Source organism: Glycine max, chromosome 12, assembly GCF_000004515.6.
Source record: "Glycine max cultivar Williams 82 chromosome 12, Glycine_max_v4.0, whole genome shotgun sequence".
Taxonomy (NCBI): domain Eukaryota; kingdom Viridiplantae; phylum Streptophyta; class Magnoliopsida; order Fabales; family Fabaceae; genus Glycine; species Glycine max.
The window spans coordinates 35,552,507-35,564,555 of record NC_038248.2 but is presented as its reverse complement, the minus strand read 5'-3'; the positions used below and the strand labels follow the sequence as shown (position 1 = coordinate 35,564,555).

Genomic DNA, 12,049 nt, shown 5'->3' with positions numbered 1-12,049 from the left:
TTAAATGAGGAAAGTAATTTACAAGAAAATTTAATTTTTTTTAATTTAAAATTCATTGTTTAGATGTTTTTTTTATTATGAAGAATTTGAATTTTTTGGAATTCTAAAACAGAATTTTAAATAACTAAAAATATGAAATTTTAATTTTCTTCTAAAAGGTGAAAAATTAAAATTCTCTTCTTAGAAGAACCTTCCGAAATGTTCATATATTTCCTTTATAACCTTTATATTCCCTTCCACCTGAAAGTTTTTGAGATCACGTTCTCAAACTCAAGACTCTCCCCTCACGCTGATGATCTTCTTCTTCAAACATTGTTTGAACTCACGTAGCTTCGATCGGGTGCAGGCGTAGGGGGACACGTGTGGCGTCCCTAAATTAATGACTGGTTTAATAGTAATAATTTAAATAACAAAATCCATGGTAATTTTTTTTTCTTCTTTTTCTTTTTCATTTCTTTCTCTTTTCACCATAACTAGGTTTAGAAGGAAAATCCTCACTATAGAGTCCGGAATGGCCAGTTCACAACTCTATTCGGAGTCATTTCTTTTTTACCGCTCATAATCTCTAAACTATTTTGCTTTTTCAAAAGGAAGAATGTACCAGCCATTACTTTAGGTCGTCACGTGAAAATAAAAGAATAAAATACGGTCGATAAACTCTTTTACAAATAAAGTTGCTAATGCTTTCTTTTCAAATAACAAGATCGATCATAAATGCATTCATCATTTAAAGCTGTCCAAAATATGGGAGTTTTACAAAATACACAGTGTCATCCAGAGCAAAGGTGTCCATAGTGGTGGCTTCAGCCACATGTATACAATCATCAAATTCCTATACATCAGGTCTACCCATACAAAAACAAAAGAGTAAACTTAACAGTCAGTCCTAGATACACTCACCCTCAAAAAGTATACAAAATTAATCCAAAGAGCTGTCCACTAGGATGAAGAGCCTCCGCTGATCGCCATCTCCCCCGGGCCACTATCCTCCGTAGAGTCTGCCTCAGATGCTGACATGACTTCCTCGGGAGAATCCACCTCAAGAAGTGGATCCTCATCACCCTCTAGAAAGTCAAGGGCATCCACAGCAGGCTCAGGAGGTAGCTCCTCCAGATCCTCCTCAGGGTCTTCCTCGGATGACGTTACCTCGATCACTTGGACGGGCTCCACTAGACGATATGGTGTAGGCGTGGGTAGTATCCACTCCACCGTGCGCTGAAGCGTCCATGCAGGTTCATCTGGATGCACCAAAGAAGTAGCCGTGAATCGAATGGTGCCCCGAAATCGGCACCTCGTGTTGCCATCGAGGGTCTCCCAAGCTCCCTCTAGGCACTCCATCTCTACTCGATCACGGATTAGCTGCGCCGCCATCACGATCTACAAGAAAGAAAAGAAAGGGGTAGACTCTTTCACAAGAATCTAACTATGCCGCCGCACAATGCGTCTCATAACCACTACATGCAATTGAAAGGAGTATCTTAAGGCTTTTCATCTCTGGTAATCGATTACACAACATTGGTAATCGATTACCAGAGGCTAAACTTGAATTACACAGCCTCAGGACATGAAATATGCAAAAATGCACTGTGTAATCGATTACACATACCTGGTAATCGATTACCAGTGACCCATTCCTCTGTGTAATCGATTACACAGACTGGTAATCGATTACCAGAGGCTCCCTTAGTTTCCTGACTTCGTTTTCAAGCCTGGTAATCGATTACACCCCTTGGTAATCGATTACCAGAGACCATCTTAGCCTCCTGTCTTCATTTTTAAGCCTTGTAATCGATTACCCACCCTTGGTAGTCGATTACCAGAGACCATATCTCACATATCAATCAAGTTTCACAGCTGGCCAGCCACCACAAGCCTCCTTGCTTTGTGGTCTTTGTTCCTTTTATCTGTTGACTGCCAGGAGCTCGCCTGTTTAGGTACATCACAGGTTCTCACTGACCGACTATGCCCGGGTTGGGTCGGGATTGGTCAAGCTTGGTTTTGGGCAATAGCACCCCACCTGACGTCCTCAAGGTCTCCTCACCCCCGCGACATATCTCCAGGTACCACTCTGTGGTCAACGAATAAAAGCAAGAAGTTTCACCCTTCTACACTTCCTCAACTCAAGCTTGTAGGATTATGGGGTACCCATCACATGTGGTACTAGGTGGCGGTCGGGCGATGGTGTACAACAAGTTTTCCACATCCACAAAGCGCGCATAAACCCACCATCCCCTGTTGCCCACCTCCATCTGAGCTCACGTACTCCCACGTAGCCCATAACCTCGTTTCTCTCAACACCGGGTCCCCATCAATCCTCCCAAGCTTCCACAACATCCAAGCAAAACAACATTCAAACAGCACAAGCTATCACAGCCAAGCAAAACAGGGCAAAGGCAGAAAACTCTGCTCAAAACACCAACCAAAATCACAACTTTTCTCACTTAAAGACCCCAGTAACAATTCCTTCGATCCAATTTGTTAACCGTTGGATCAAATCCAAAATTTTACTGGAAGTCTATAGTACATAAGCCTACATTTTGACCGTTGGGATCTACTAGCAAACATCCAGAACTCATTCTGCACTACTCTTTCCACAGCCAATCACACACAAGCATTTTTCTGCACAAGGCCAAAATCCTGCTGCACCTATTTTGACAGCAAAATTCTGCATAAGTGCAGATTTCAAAAATCACACTTCCCCTCATCCAATCTTGCCCAAATCAATTCCTACAAGTCCCAAATCATGTATCAACCATGTCTAACCCAAAGTCAAGCTTCAAAACACAGCAACACAGAATCTAGGTGTCCAATACCCCTCAATTCAATGGGTTTTCTAGGTTTGAGAAGTGAAATTTAGAATGAGTTAAATTTGGAGCAAACTCTCACCTCACACAAGTCTATAACATCAATCTAAACTTGCTCAAACTGGATTTACACCTAAAATTCCACCGAATCAAAATTTGACTTCTCAACACCCAATTTTGCCCTAGAAATGGCTTTTGGTTCACTTTGGTCGTTTGTTTTTCTCCCTAGCACAGTCCAAGTTTTCTCATAAGTCCTAAATGGCATTTCAAGCTAAGATTTACTCACTCTAACCTCTAAATACTACCAATTCCAGATTTGGCCCTCCAGCCCTCAAAAATTCACTCTTTTTCCACTCCTAACACCACATTCTCACTTTCTAACCCTAGGTTAGTTCTACCCTTCATCTCTAACAGTTTTCCATAAGCAATTTCAGCACATGAACATCACAAGCATCATCATAAAAACCCTAAAACAGAATGGGTATGTTTAACTCATTCAAACATGGCAATTTCAACATGTTTTCCACAAATTTCTTCACAAATAATCATCATAAAACAGAAACCTAGCAAGACTAACCATCATATATCCCCAAACCCCATACCCACGAAAATCAAAGGAGAAAGAAATCCACCCAAACCTGAAATTTCGAAGTCCCACTCGTAGACACGCACTGCACGACTCCGGAAATGCCCTCCTTTCACGATTTGGAGCAGAAATGATGGCCAAAGGTTGGAGCTTTGTTGGGCAACAATGGTGGAGGAAGAAGAGAAGAAGAAGGCTGCGTGAGAGAGAGGGAGAGCTTCTGAATTTTTCTGCTTTGGCTGAGTGAGGAGAGAGAAAAGCTTTTTGGTTTTAAATAAAGGGTTTTCTCTTTTTCTATTATTTTATTTAAGCTATGCCACATGTCTCCGTTTGAGTGGAGCAAGAAGGGCCCACTTTCCCTTTTAATTGTGACTCATACTCAGCCACAAACAGTGAGAAAAACCTGACCTTTGAAACGCTAAAATCCTACCTCGGTTTGCGTGCCGTTTCTCTGGTTCCAGTTCCTCGTGTTTCTCTGCGTCCGTCAGGGCCAGTTTTCAAAAGTACGCAATATATATATCAAAACGCTCATAATAAAATCCCGAGCGTGGTTCAGGGGTTGGTTTCGTTAAATTTTAAGTCGCACGCAAAACGATGATTTTTAAACTAATTAATTAAGAATTAACCTATAACCTCCCAGTTATGGATTTCTCTTCCTTAATTAGCCTAACCCGCGTATCTTGCCCCCACTACTCCTACTTCTACCAAGAACATATATGCATATACACTGAATAATACTTATATATATATAATCATTCAAAATACATCGTTTTCAAAAATTCCGGGTAGAAATTTCCAGGATGTTACAACACGTAGAACTGCATCCGTCAGTCAAGGTAGCAGTCATCGCTGTCTATCATACGGTGGAGGTGCTCGCCGGCACGAAGAACCTGAGTCATGCCTTGCGTTGTTGACCAAATGTTGTAGTCAGGTATGATGGTGTATGCCGTCGTGTCCTGGTTTCTCTGTGACTCTCCGTATCAATATTATTCTCTTTGGAAGCACATCAATCATATCTTCTCTCCTCTTTGCATTCATTTTCTTTCACCCTCACAATTTTAATTTTTTTTGTTCAAACACAAAATTTTAAAAATAAAAGAATTTCAATTGAAATATTTAGAATTCTTGTAATTTAAAATTTTTCAGAATTTTAAATTTTTTTATGCAAACACACCCTTAGGGTTTTACTAACCAATTAAGGATCTGGTTTAAAAATTTTAAAAAATATTTATCATAAAAATTATAAAATAACAAAAAAAAAATATAAATAACAATTTTATTTATTTTAATGAAAAAATATTTTAAATTTCTTAACCCGTGCCTTTAACATTTGTCTTACTTTTATCATGTTACAAATAAAAAAAATTATTGAAAGATACAATAGTACATCGTTAAAATAAAATTAAGTCCTCTTTATACTTAAATTGTCAATTTTTATTTTCTTAGAATAAAGTACTCTTTGATAAACAAATTAAAATGAGATAAAATGAACTCCAACGAAGTAGTCAAGTGAATTAAGACAAAATCATTTGACAAATTCGAGTCTTTACTATTTTGTTTGAATGTAAAAATATAAATTTTTCTATAAATATGTTTTAAGGCGAGAGGTTTCCCTTATCAAGGTATTCGGTACTATCCCCTCCTCTTTTTTTTTTTTTTTTTATCAAAACAATAAAATGAGACAAAAAATAAATAAATGAAATCTATTTTATGTTTCACTTTCTAAAACATTTCAATTATAAAAAAAAGTCAAATCAAAGAGAATACCACAACATTTTCTTTTGCTCTATATTTTTTACACCAACTGTTACCATAACTCCACAAGTACAATAACAGCGTATTTATACTTGCAACAACAACAAAACTTTATTTCACAAGGTAAGATCGGTTACCTATTTCATATAATGTCATTTGAGTGGCTTAAAAATTAAAATTCCAGAAAAGAATATTTATGCTTACAATTGAACAAAAAATGTTACATCCTAAATAGTATACGTGTTTGATTTAACTTTTTTTTTGTTAAGTTTTTAAAAGCACTTTTTAAAAAATAATCCATTTCTAAACACCTATCACATACACGTTTGATTAAAAATAATTTGGAGAAATAATCCTTTCCTTTTCTAAAAGCTCTCTAAAAAAAATTAAGAAAAATAAGTAATAATTTATTTAAAATAAATTGAATCACACATGCACTAAATTTCTTACTGATGATAGCATGACCAGGGAAGTCAGTTATTTTATTTTTTTTTCCATTTTGAGTTAACTTGGGGGAAAGAAGCTAAGAATAAGTTTTTCTTCAGATGTTCTCAGGGAAATTTTACATAGAATAACACTATTTCATTGCCTCGGTGCACGTGTGCAAGTTATATATGATGTTTATTTTGGTTTAATATAATTTATATTTTTTTCAAAAAAAAAATATATATGATGCTAGATTTTTTTTTTTAAAATTATGTTACAATACAAAAGGAATGGTTAGTTTAAGTAATATTAATATGTACTCACATTTCTTTAAATAAGGTTTTAGAAGTTTTTATTCTTCTAAATTACATGTATTATTTACAAAAAGTAATTCTATTTGAGTTGAATATCATTATTATAAACAATAAAATTATTACTACAAATAATTAAAATTCAACATAAGTAAATCCGGTGGTTAAGTTAAAATTTCAGGGTGTAGTAAAAATTCCGAGAAAACTTTAATTTCATCATTTAGTTAATATTCTTGACCCGATTAAAATATCAATTGGGATTAGATATCTGGATTTTTTTTTTCTTTTAAAAAAAAGCACACTAGATGTTACATTAGGGAATTGAATCCCAAATTAGTATTTCCTCCTAAGTTCCCAGCTGTCAAGCTTAACAAGATTGTGTTCACAGCTGGACTGGCCCCTCTGAGTGTCTTTATTGTTAATTGAATTTTCTTCTGCTAACATATAAGACGCTTTCTCTGTACATCTTGTGTTTGTGTTTATATACCGAGCAATTGAGTGCTTAATTAATATCATCACAGTGGATACAAACTATCAGCAGTGTTCTTTTTCACATCACATATCACAAGGTATAGGACTAGATGCATTTGTCTACATGCAACGCAATACGATAAAAAAAAAAAAGATTTAATACCGAATATGTAAATCATCTCTTAACTTGAATTTTTAATACCAAATAAATTTTATAAAATAAAATAATCGAAAGTCGAATATGATTTAAGAAATTTCTTATAAATTTATTCAATAATAAAACGTATTATTTATATTTCTTAAAATCACAAATTGTTCAGTTGACAACATCACTGAATAATTTTTTATTTTATTTTATGTTCAAACAATAGTTTCTTGATCTTTTGCGCATGTGATTATTTGCTAGCATACAAAAATTACTTGCATTAATGCGCTACCGTCTACTGATTTGTCAGTTGACGATAATAATTGCTCATTTTATCTTTTCACTAAAATTAGCAGACATAGGATTACACGATTCAGCATTTTTCTCCAAACTTTAAATGATTGAATTAATAAAATAAAAAAATATAATATAACAATCGGTTGTGGAAAGTGGTTTAAAATACGATAAAACCAACTTATTATTACTAATTCCTTTATTTCACAATAAAATAGAAGCTAAAAACCACAATGATATGATTAATTCATTCCAGTGTGGAAAATGGTCTAGGTCTCTAGGATATCACAGTCCTCATTAATCTTCATAGGATACCTAATTAAGTGTTAGTAATTTTTTCTTGTAAATTGAAAAACTTAAATGTATCACATAGATATTGATTAGGATTTAGGACCATGGAAACCTGGTTCTGGACTACTACCTAATAGTAGTAATTTATAGTAGGAGAAGAGAAAATAATAAAAAAATAACGGCCGAAACTCTTAAAGTAAATCCAAAATTATATTTTCCCATGCTTGATCGGTACTATGCCTAGTTATAAGAACCTTAATTTCCCTTGAACATATCTGACACAACTAGGTTAAATAACATAGGATAACAATGAAAATAAAAATGTGAAAAAGATTGAAGAAAAGAAAAAACACAGGAGGAATCAAGAATGAAGGGGGGGCATGGTCCTATATTTTAATCATAAGAAAGATGCCCTACATATGAAAAATTGGTGGGGAGCTTCACTCCTTGGTTTGAGAAAGAAAACTTTTCCCTAATTGCCTAGCCAACTTTGGGTAAAACTTTCAAAAAGGAGAAATTGTAAAGTGTGGTGTGGACAACACTCATTGTACGCCACTCCATTTGGCCCAGTCTACGAACTGCATGCCACCATAGATGTTGTTTCCAAATCGCACACCCACAGTGAATGCCATTGCAACAAGTGGGACCCTCTTTGCCACGGGAGATGCTTCAACAATGTTTTCTAGACCATTGATAATTTGATAACGTGTGTTGGATGACACAGCAAGAAAGAATCCTGATAAAGAAAGGGAAAACCAATAAAGCAAATTATGTAAGAGATATAAAGTTGGTCCGGTAGTTGAGGAAGGAAGAAGGAAGTGGGGAGATATCGTGAGTTTGAATCCCTGACATTTCTAATAAAACTAACAAAACAAATAAAATAAAGCAAATTATGTACACGGTGAGAATCCTATAGCATCATCTCCTCAAACGTGACCCTAGCACAAATAATGTAACCCCTCTTTCCTTCCTTTTCTCTTGTTCATCTCTCAAGAAGTTAAAAGGTACATGAACAGATGCAAATGTAACCGTGTTGAAAATAATGCAACAAGTAAGCTCAAATGCAATATCATTTAGAATAACTAATATATGTCCTGATGGTCATCCAATCAAAGACTCATACATGATAAGTCTGTTGGGTTTTACAATAATCATCTTAAAATTCATACTGACGATAATTTCTAATTGGTTTCTTTACTCTGACAATGTATAGAAATTAAATTCTATGATTTATATTCCTCTGGTGTACCAATTAAATTACAGAAGATGGTGGTAATCTTATTATGTCCATCTTGCCAGCGAGTCAAACAATGAATGAATACTTGAAAATAATTGAAACAACTTTTTTTTTAATAATGGAAACAGCATTAATATGAAAATCTTTTTCTGAAATTAAAATTCACGGCTTATATATTTTTTCCTACCATTAATACAGCAGAGCCAACCCAAGAAACTGAATAACATAAAGCATAGCAGACTGGAGATAGAAATTTTGAATAAACGGGACAAAGACATACCCCAAAGAGCAGCACTTTTCAGAAGAGGAGGCACAGGTATGTCATCTTCAGATTTCTTAATGCTCCTGTTTTAATAAAACAAAAAATCCTTCAACAATTTACAAAAGCAAAAGTGACACCCCATCACAACAGAAAATGAGTTTGTACATTTGCTTTCTGTAATTACATAAAACAACAAATTCAAGCCCTCATGATATAGTAATAATGTAGCCAACAAAAGAATTAGTGAACAAGACATCTTTAGTAAAATTATACAAACAGAAGTCATCCTGGTAGCCATACCTTTTGGCATTCATGATCATATTTGCAATTCCTTGACCAATAATACCACATCCAAAGCCAACTGATCCATACAATGCACCCTGAACACAGAATGTCAGGTAAGAATAAACTATTACCAGAAACCACGTAAAAAAAATAAACAAAAATAGCAGTATGGTACCATAACTAATACCAAAGTAAATGGAAGCAGACTATTCCATGCAGTCAAAGTTTGATTCTATTATTTACTGGATTTTGTAAATAACCTATACTGTCATAAATAGTTTGTCTATCACTTCAAGTTTCAGAGCACAGGGCACCTTGTAGAAGTATGTGGCAATGCGCTGCATCGTGGAGAATTTACATCCCGGCCTTTCAGCTTCAAACACACTGCATTATTGTAGTAATTTATTATCATATCAATAATTTCACATTCAGCTAGATCTCTGAAAAGTATGGAGAAGTTTATAATATATGCAATTTGATTCAACTAAAAATTTCCACTAGGCATAATGAAGGAAGGAAAAAAATAATTCCTAGGGGTTCCCTGAAGTACTATTCTCACAATTACTCTAATACAAGGAAATGAAGGAATCTCAGTTCAACAGAATTAATGGTGTGCTACACTAAATGCAACAATAATAACAACAAAAGTCTGATCACACTACTAGGCGAGGTGGGCTAATGGATCCCACGACACCATAAGCCTTATATGACCAAATCCTCAGAGATATTAGGCTTGCTACCACGAATATACATAAAAATGGTGATATTTAACAGAAATAGAATTCAGCCTAGACGCTGCAAATTAACAAATCATGAACATCACACATTGGGAAAACACTATTGAATTACAAAATTTCCACCCCTTTCGAAACACTAACCTGCTAGGAAGAGCAGCACAAGCATGCTGAATTTGTCCAAGCAAACCTTTTGACAGAGAAGGCTTGCCAATTCGAGCATATGGTGCCAACAGACCCACCAAAGCAATGTCAACAACCACTCCAACAAGAAGATCAGCAGCGTACAATTCAAATTCAGCCCAGAAATCCTTGCCTCTCTTCTGCACCTCCGCAAAGGTTGCACAACAAGAGTCTATAACAATCTACACATGCCAAAACAAGGATAATCAGGTCACCACGTCTAATCCAAAAAAGAGAGACTAAAATGAAAGCACTTAATCAAGTTCACATTAATTGGTTTTAATAAACTGTTCGTCACTGCAATTTTGGCAGTAATGTCAAGGTTTTTAGGGTCTCTGCAGCACAACAGAAACACAAAATTGTGACTGCATGGGCCGCATTCGTCTGCAATTTCCCGTAATATCAATGAACAAGATGAAAATACGACCATGACCACAATTTAAAACACGGTTCATATCATAACCATAACCATATCATGATACCATTACCAATTCAACAATTCAGTTGAGACATAATTTTCTAAGGTACCCAAAACAAACCTCGGTTCCAACTTTGAAAAGAAAAGAAGGGTCAGCTAGCATTCGATTTCTCAGCATAGCACAATGCTGCATCAGAAAAGACAGTGGCCAAGACGAACCCTGCAATAATAATAACAATAAAAGAAGCCAAATTGAGTTCAAGCAGGGAAGAAAAAATTACTTTTTGAAACCAAAAATTGAAACTTTCGAGAAAACCCACCTGCAACTCCAAGTAACGAAGAAGAAACATTTCCCGGATGCCGGTGATCCTCGCTGCCTCTACCATATCCGGAGGCAACTTAACACCACGAGCTTCAGATTCTCTCATAACCGCTTCGAACTTCAACAAGGGTCCGAACTCTTCGTCTCCTCCTCCTTCACCTCCATCTCCGCCTCCGCCTCCGCCACCGCCGGCGTCACCGTGGCCTCCGTCGCCTCCGGGAGAAAGTTGATCGTGTTTGGGTTGTTGTTGTAATGGGGGGAGAGGTTCTTGAGGGACACAGTGGATCCTGAAAGCGCGGATGTTGAGGAGGGAATGATGAAGAACAATGGATGGAGAGTGCGGAAAGTGGCAAGTGTTGAATTGGGGGAGTGGCCACGTGGCGGTGGCGGCGGCGGCGTTGTTGGAAATAGTGAAGGCTGACATGTTGGTGTGGCGGCGCCAAGGAAACAAAAGTTGTTATGTACTGCGTCTGTTGTGTTGTGTTGGGAAGAAAGAAGTGACAGTGAGAAGAGAAGGAGTTGCAAGTTGGAACAACGTAGATCGGCCACTAGGATTCAGGACTCAAACCGTGACAACAAATAGAAATTTGAACAAAAGTGAAAACTTAAAAAGAAAAAAAAACAGAAAAAAGAATTTAGCGTCGCCTGAGAGATTCGAACTCTCGCGGGGAAACCCCATGTACTTAGCAGGCACACGCCTTAACCACTCGGCCAAAGCGACACTGTTGTAAGCTATTCCTCATATTTTTTATTATACCTATATTTATTATATAAAATTAATTTCTTCAACCCATTCTTTATGTACAGCATAATTTTTTATATTCTCTCTTTTCTCTGAGTTTACTTATTGCATAATGATTTCACAATTTATGAAAGTGAGACTAATTTCTAACATTTTACAACTTTTCTACATTACTATTATTATTAATATTAGTATTAGTATGCTATTTTCTTCCAATTTCATTTTAAATTATAACTATTCCTATTATTTTCAAATTTGAATAAATTTGTTCAATTATTATTATGATGAATACAATATTATCTTTAAATTCCACAAGAGAGTGAGTTTTTAAGTGAGAAACTCCTAAAGCATATAATGTATAAACTAAATCAATTGACATCGGATATGATTCTAAAGTTTTGAGATCTGCTTGGATTGAAACTCCATGTTTAACCAATGCGCACACATGTTTTATCTCGATAAATATACTGTAAGAAAATCTCTCAATTATATAATCTCTTACCTTAAAATCTTCGGGACGAGAAAACCCTAAGGATGGAATGGATAATCCTCCTTCAAAATATGATTGATTGCCATTTGAAAATTAGACTCACATGTTATCTTCCTGAAACCTTTTTTCTAAGTCAACTTCAAACCATTATAATTGCAAATAACTCAGCATGAAGACAAATAGTATTGTTGCATGAGCTAGTAAAACCAACTTTCACTTGCCCATGCAATCATGGATGATAACCCCGAATTTAGAAAGACTCGGATTTCCTAGAGAGCTACCATTTGTGTTTAATT

At 35.7% G+C, this 12,049-nt stretch overlaps 1 protein-coding gene and 1 non-coding gene across 2 annotated transcripts; both read right to left on the bottom strand.

Moving 5' to 3' along the window:
• Nucleotides 1-7,281: 7,281 nt before the first annotated feature.
• On the bottom strand, nucleotides 7,282-11,196 carry LOC100808085 (protein RETICULATA-RELATED 1, chloroplastic). The gene is made up of 7 exons (XM_003539399.5): nucleotides 10,520-11,196; nucleotides 10,321-10,419; nucleotides 9,743-9,963; nucleotides 9,179-9,248; nucleotides 8,880-8,959; nucleotides 8,598-8,662; nucleotides 7,282-7,816 (listed from the first exon to the last, which is right to left on the bottom strand). The coding sequence occupies exons 1-7, from the start codon at nucleotides 10,943-10,945 to the stop codon at nucleotides 7,623-7,625; spliced, it is 1,155 nt and encodes a 384-aa protein (XP_003539447.1). The 5' UTR covers nucleotides 10,946-11,196; the 3' UTR covers nucleotides 7,282-7,622.
• On the bottom strand, nucleotides 11,161-11,242 carry TRNAS-GCU (transfer RNA serine (anticodon GCU)). The gene has a single exon. It is a non-coding gene; the product is annotated as a tRNA-Ser (tRNA).
• Nucleotides 11,243-12,049: the final 807 nt, after the last annotated feature.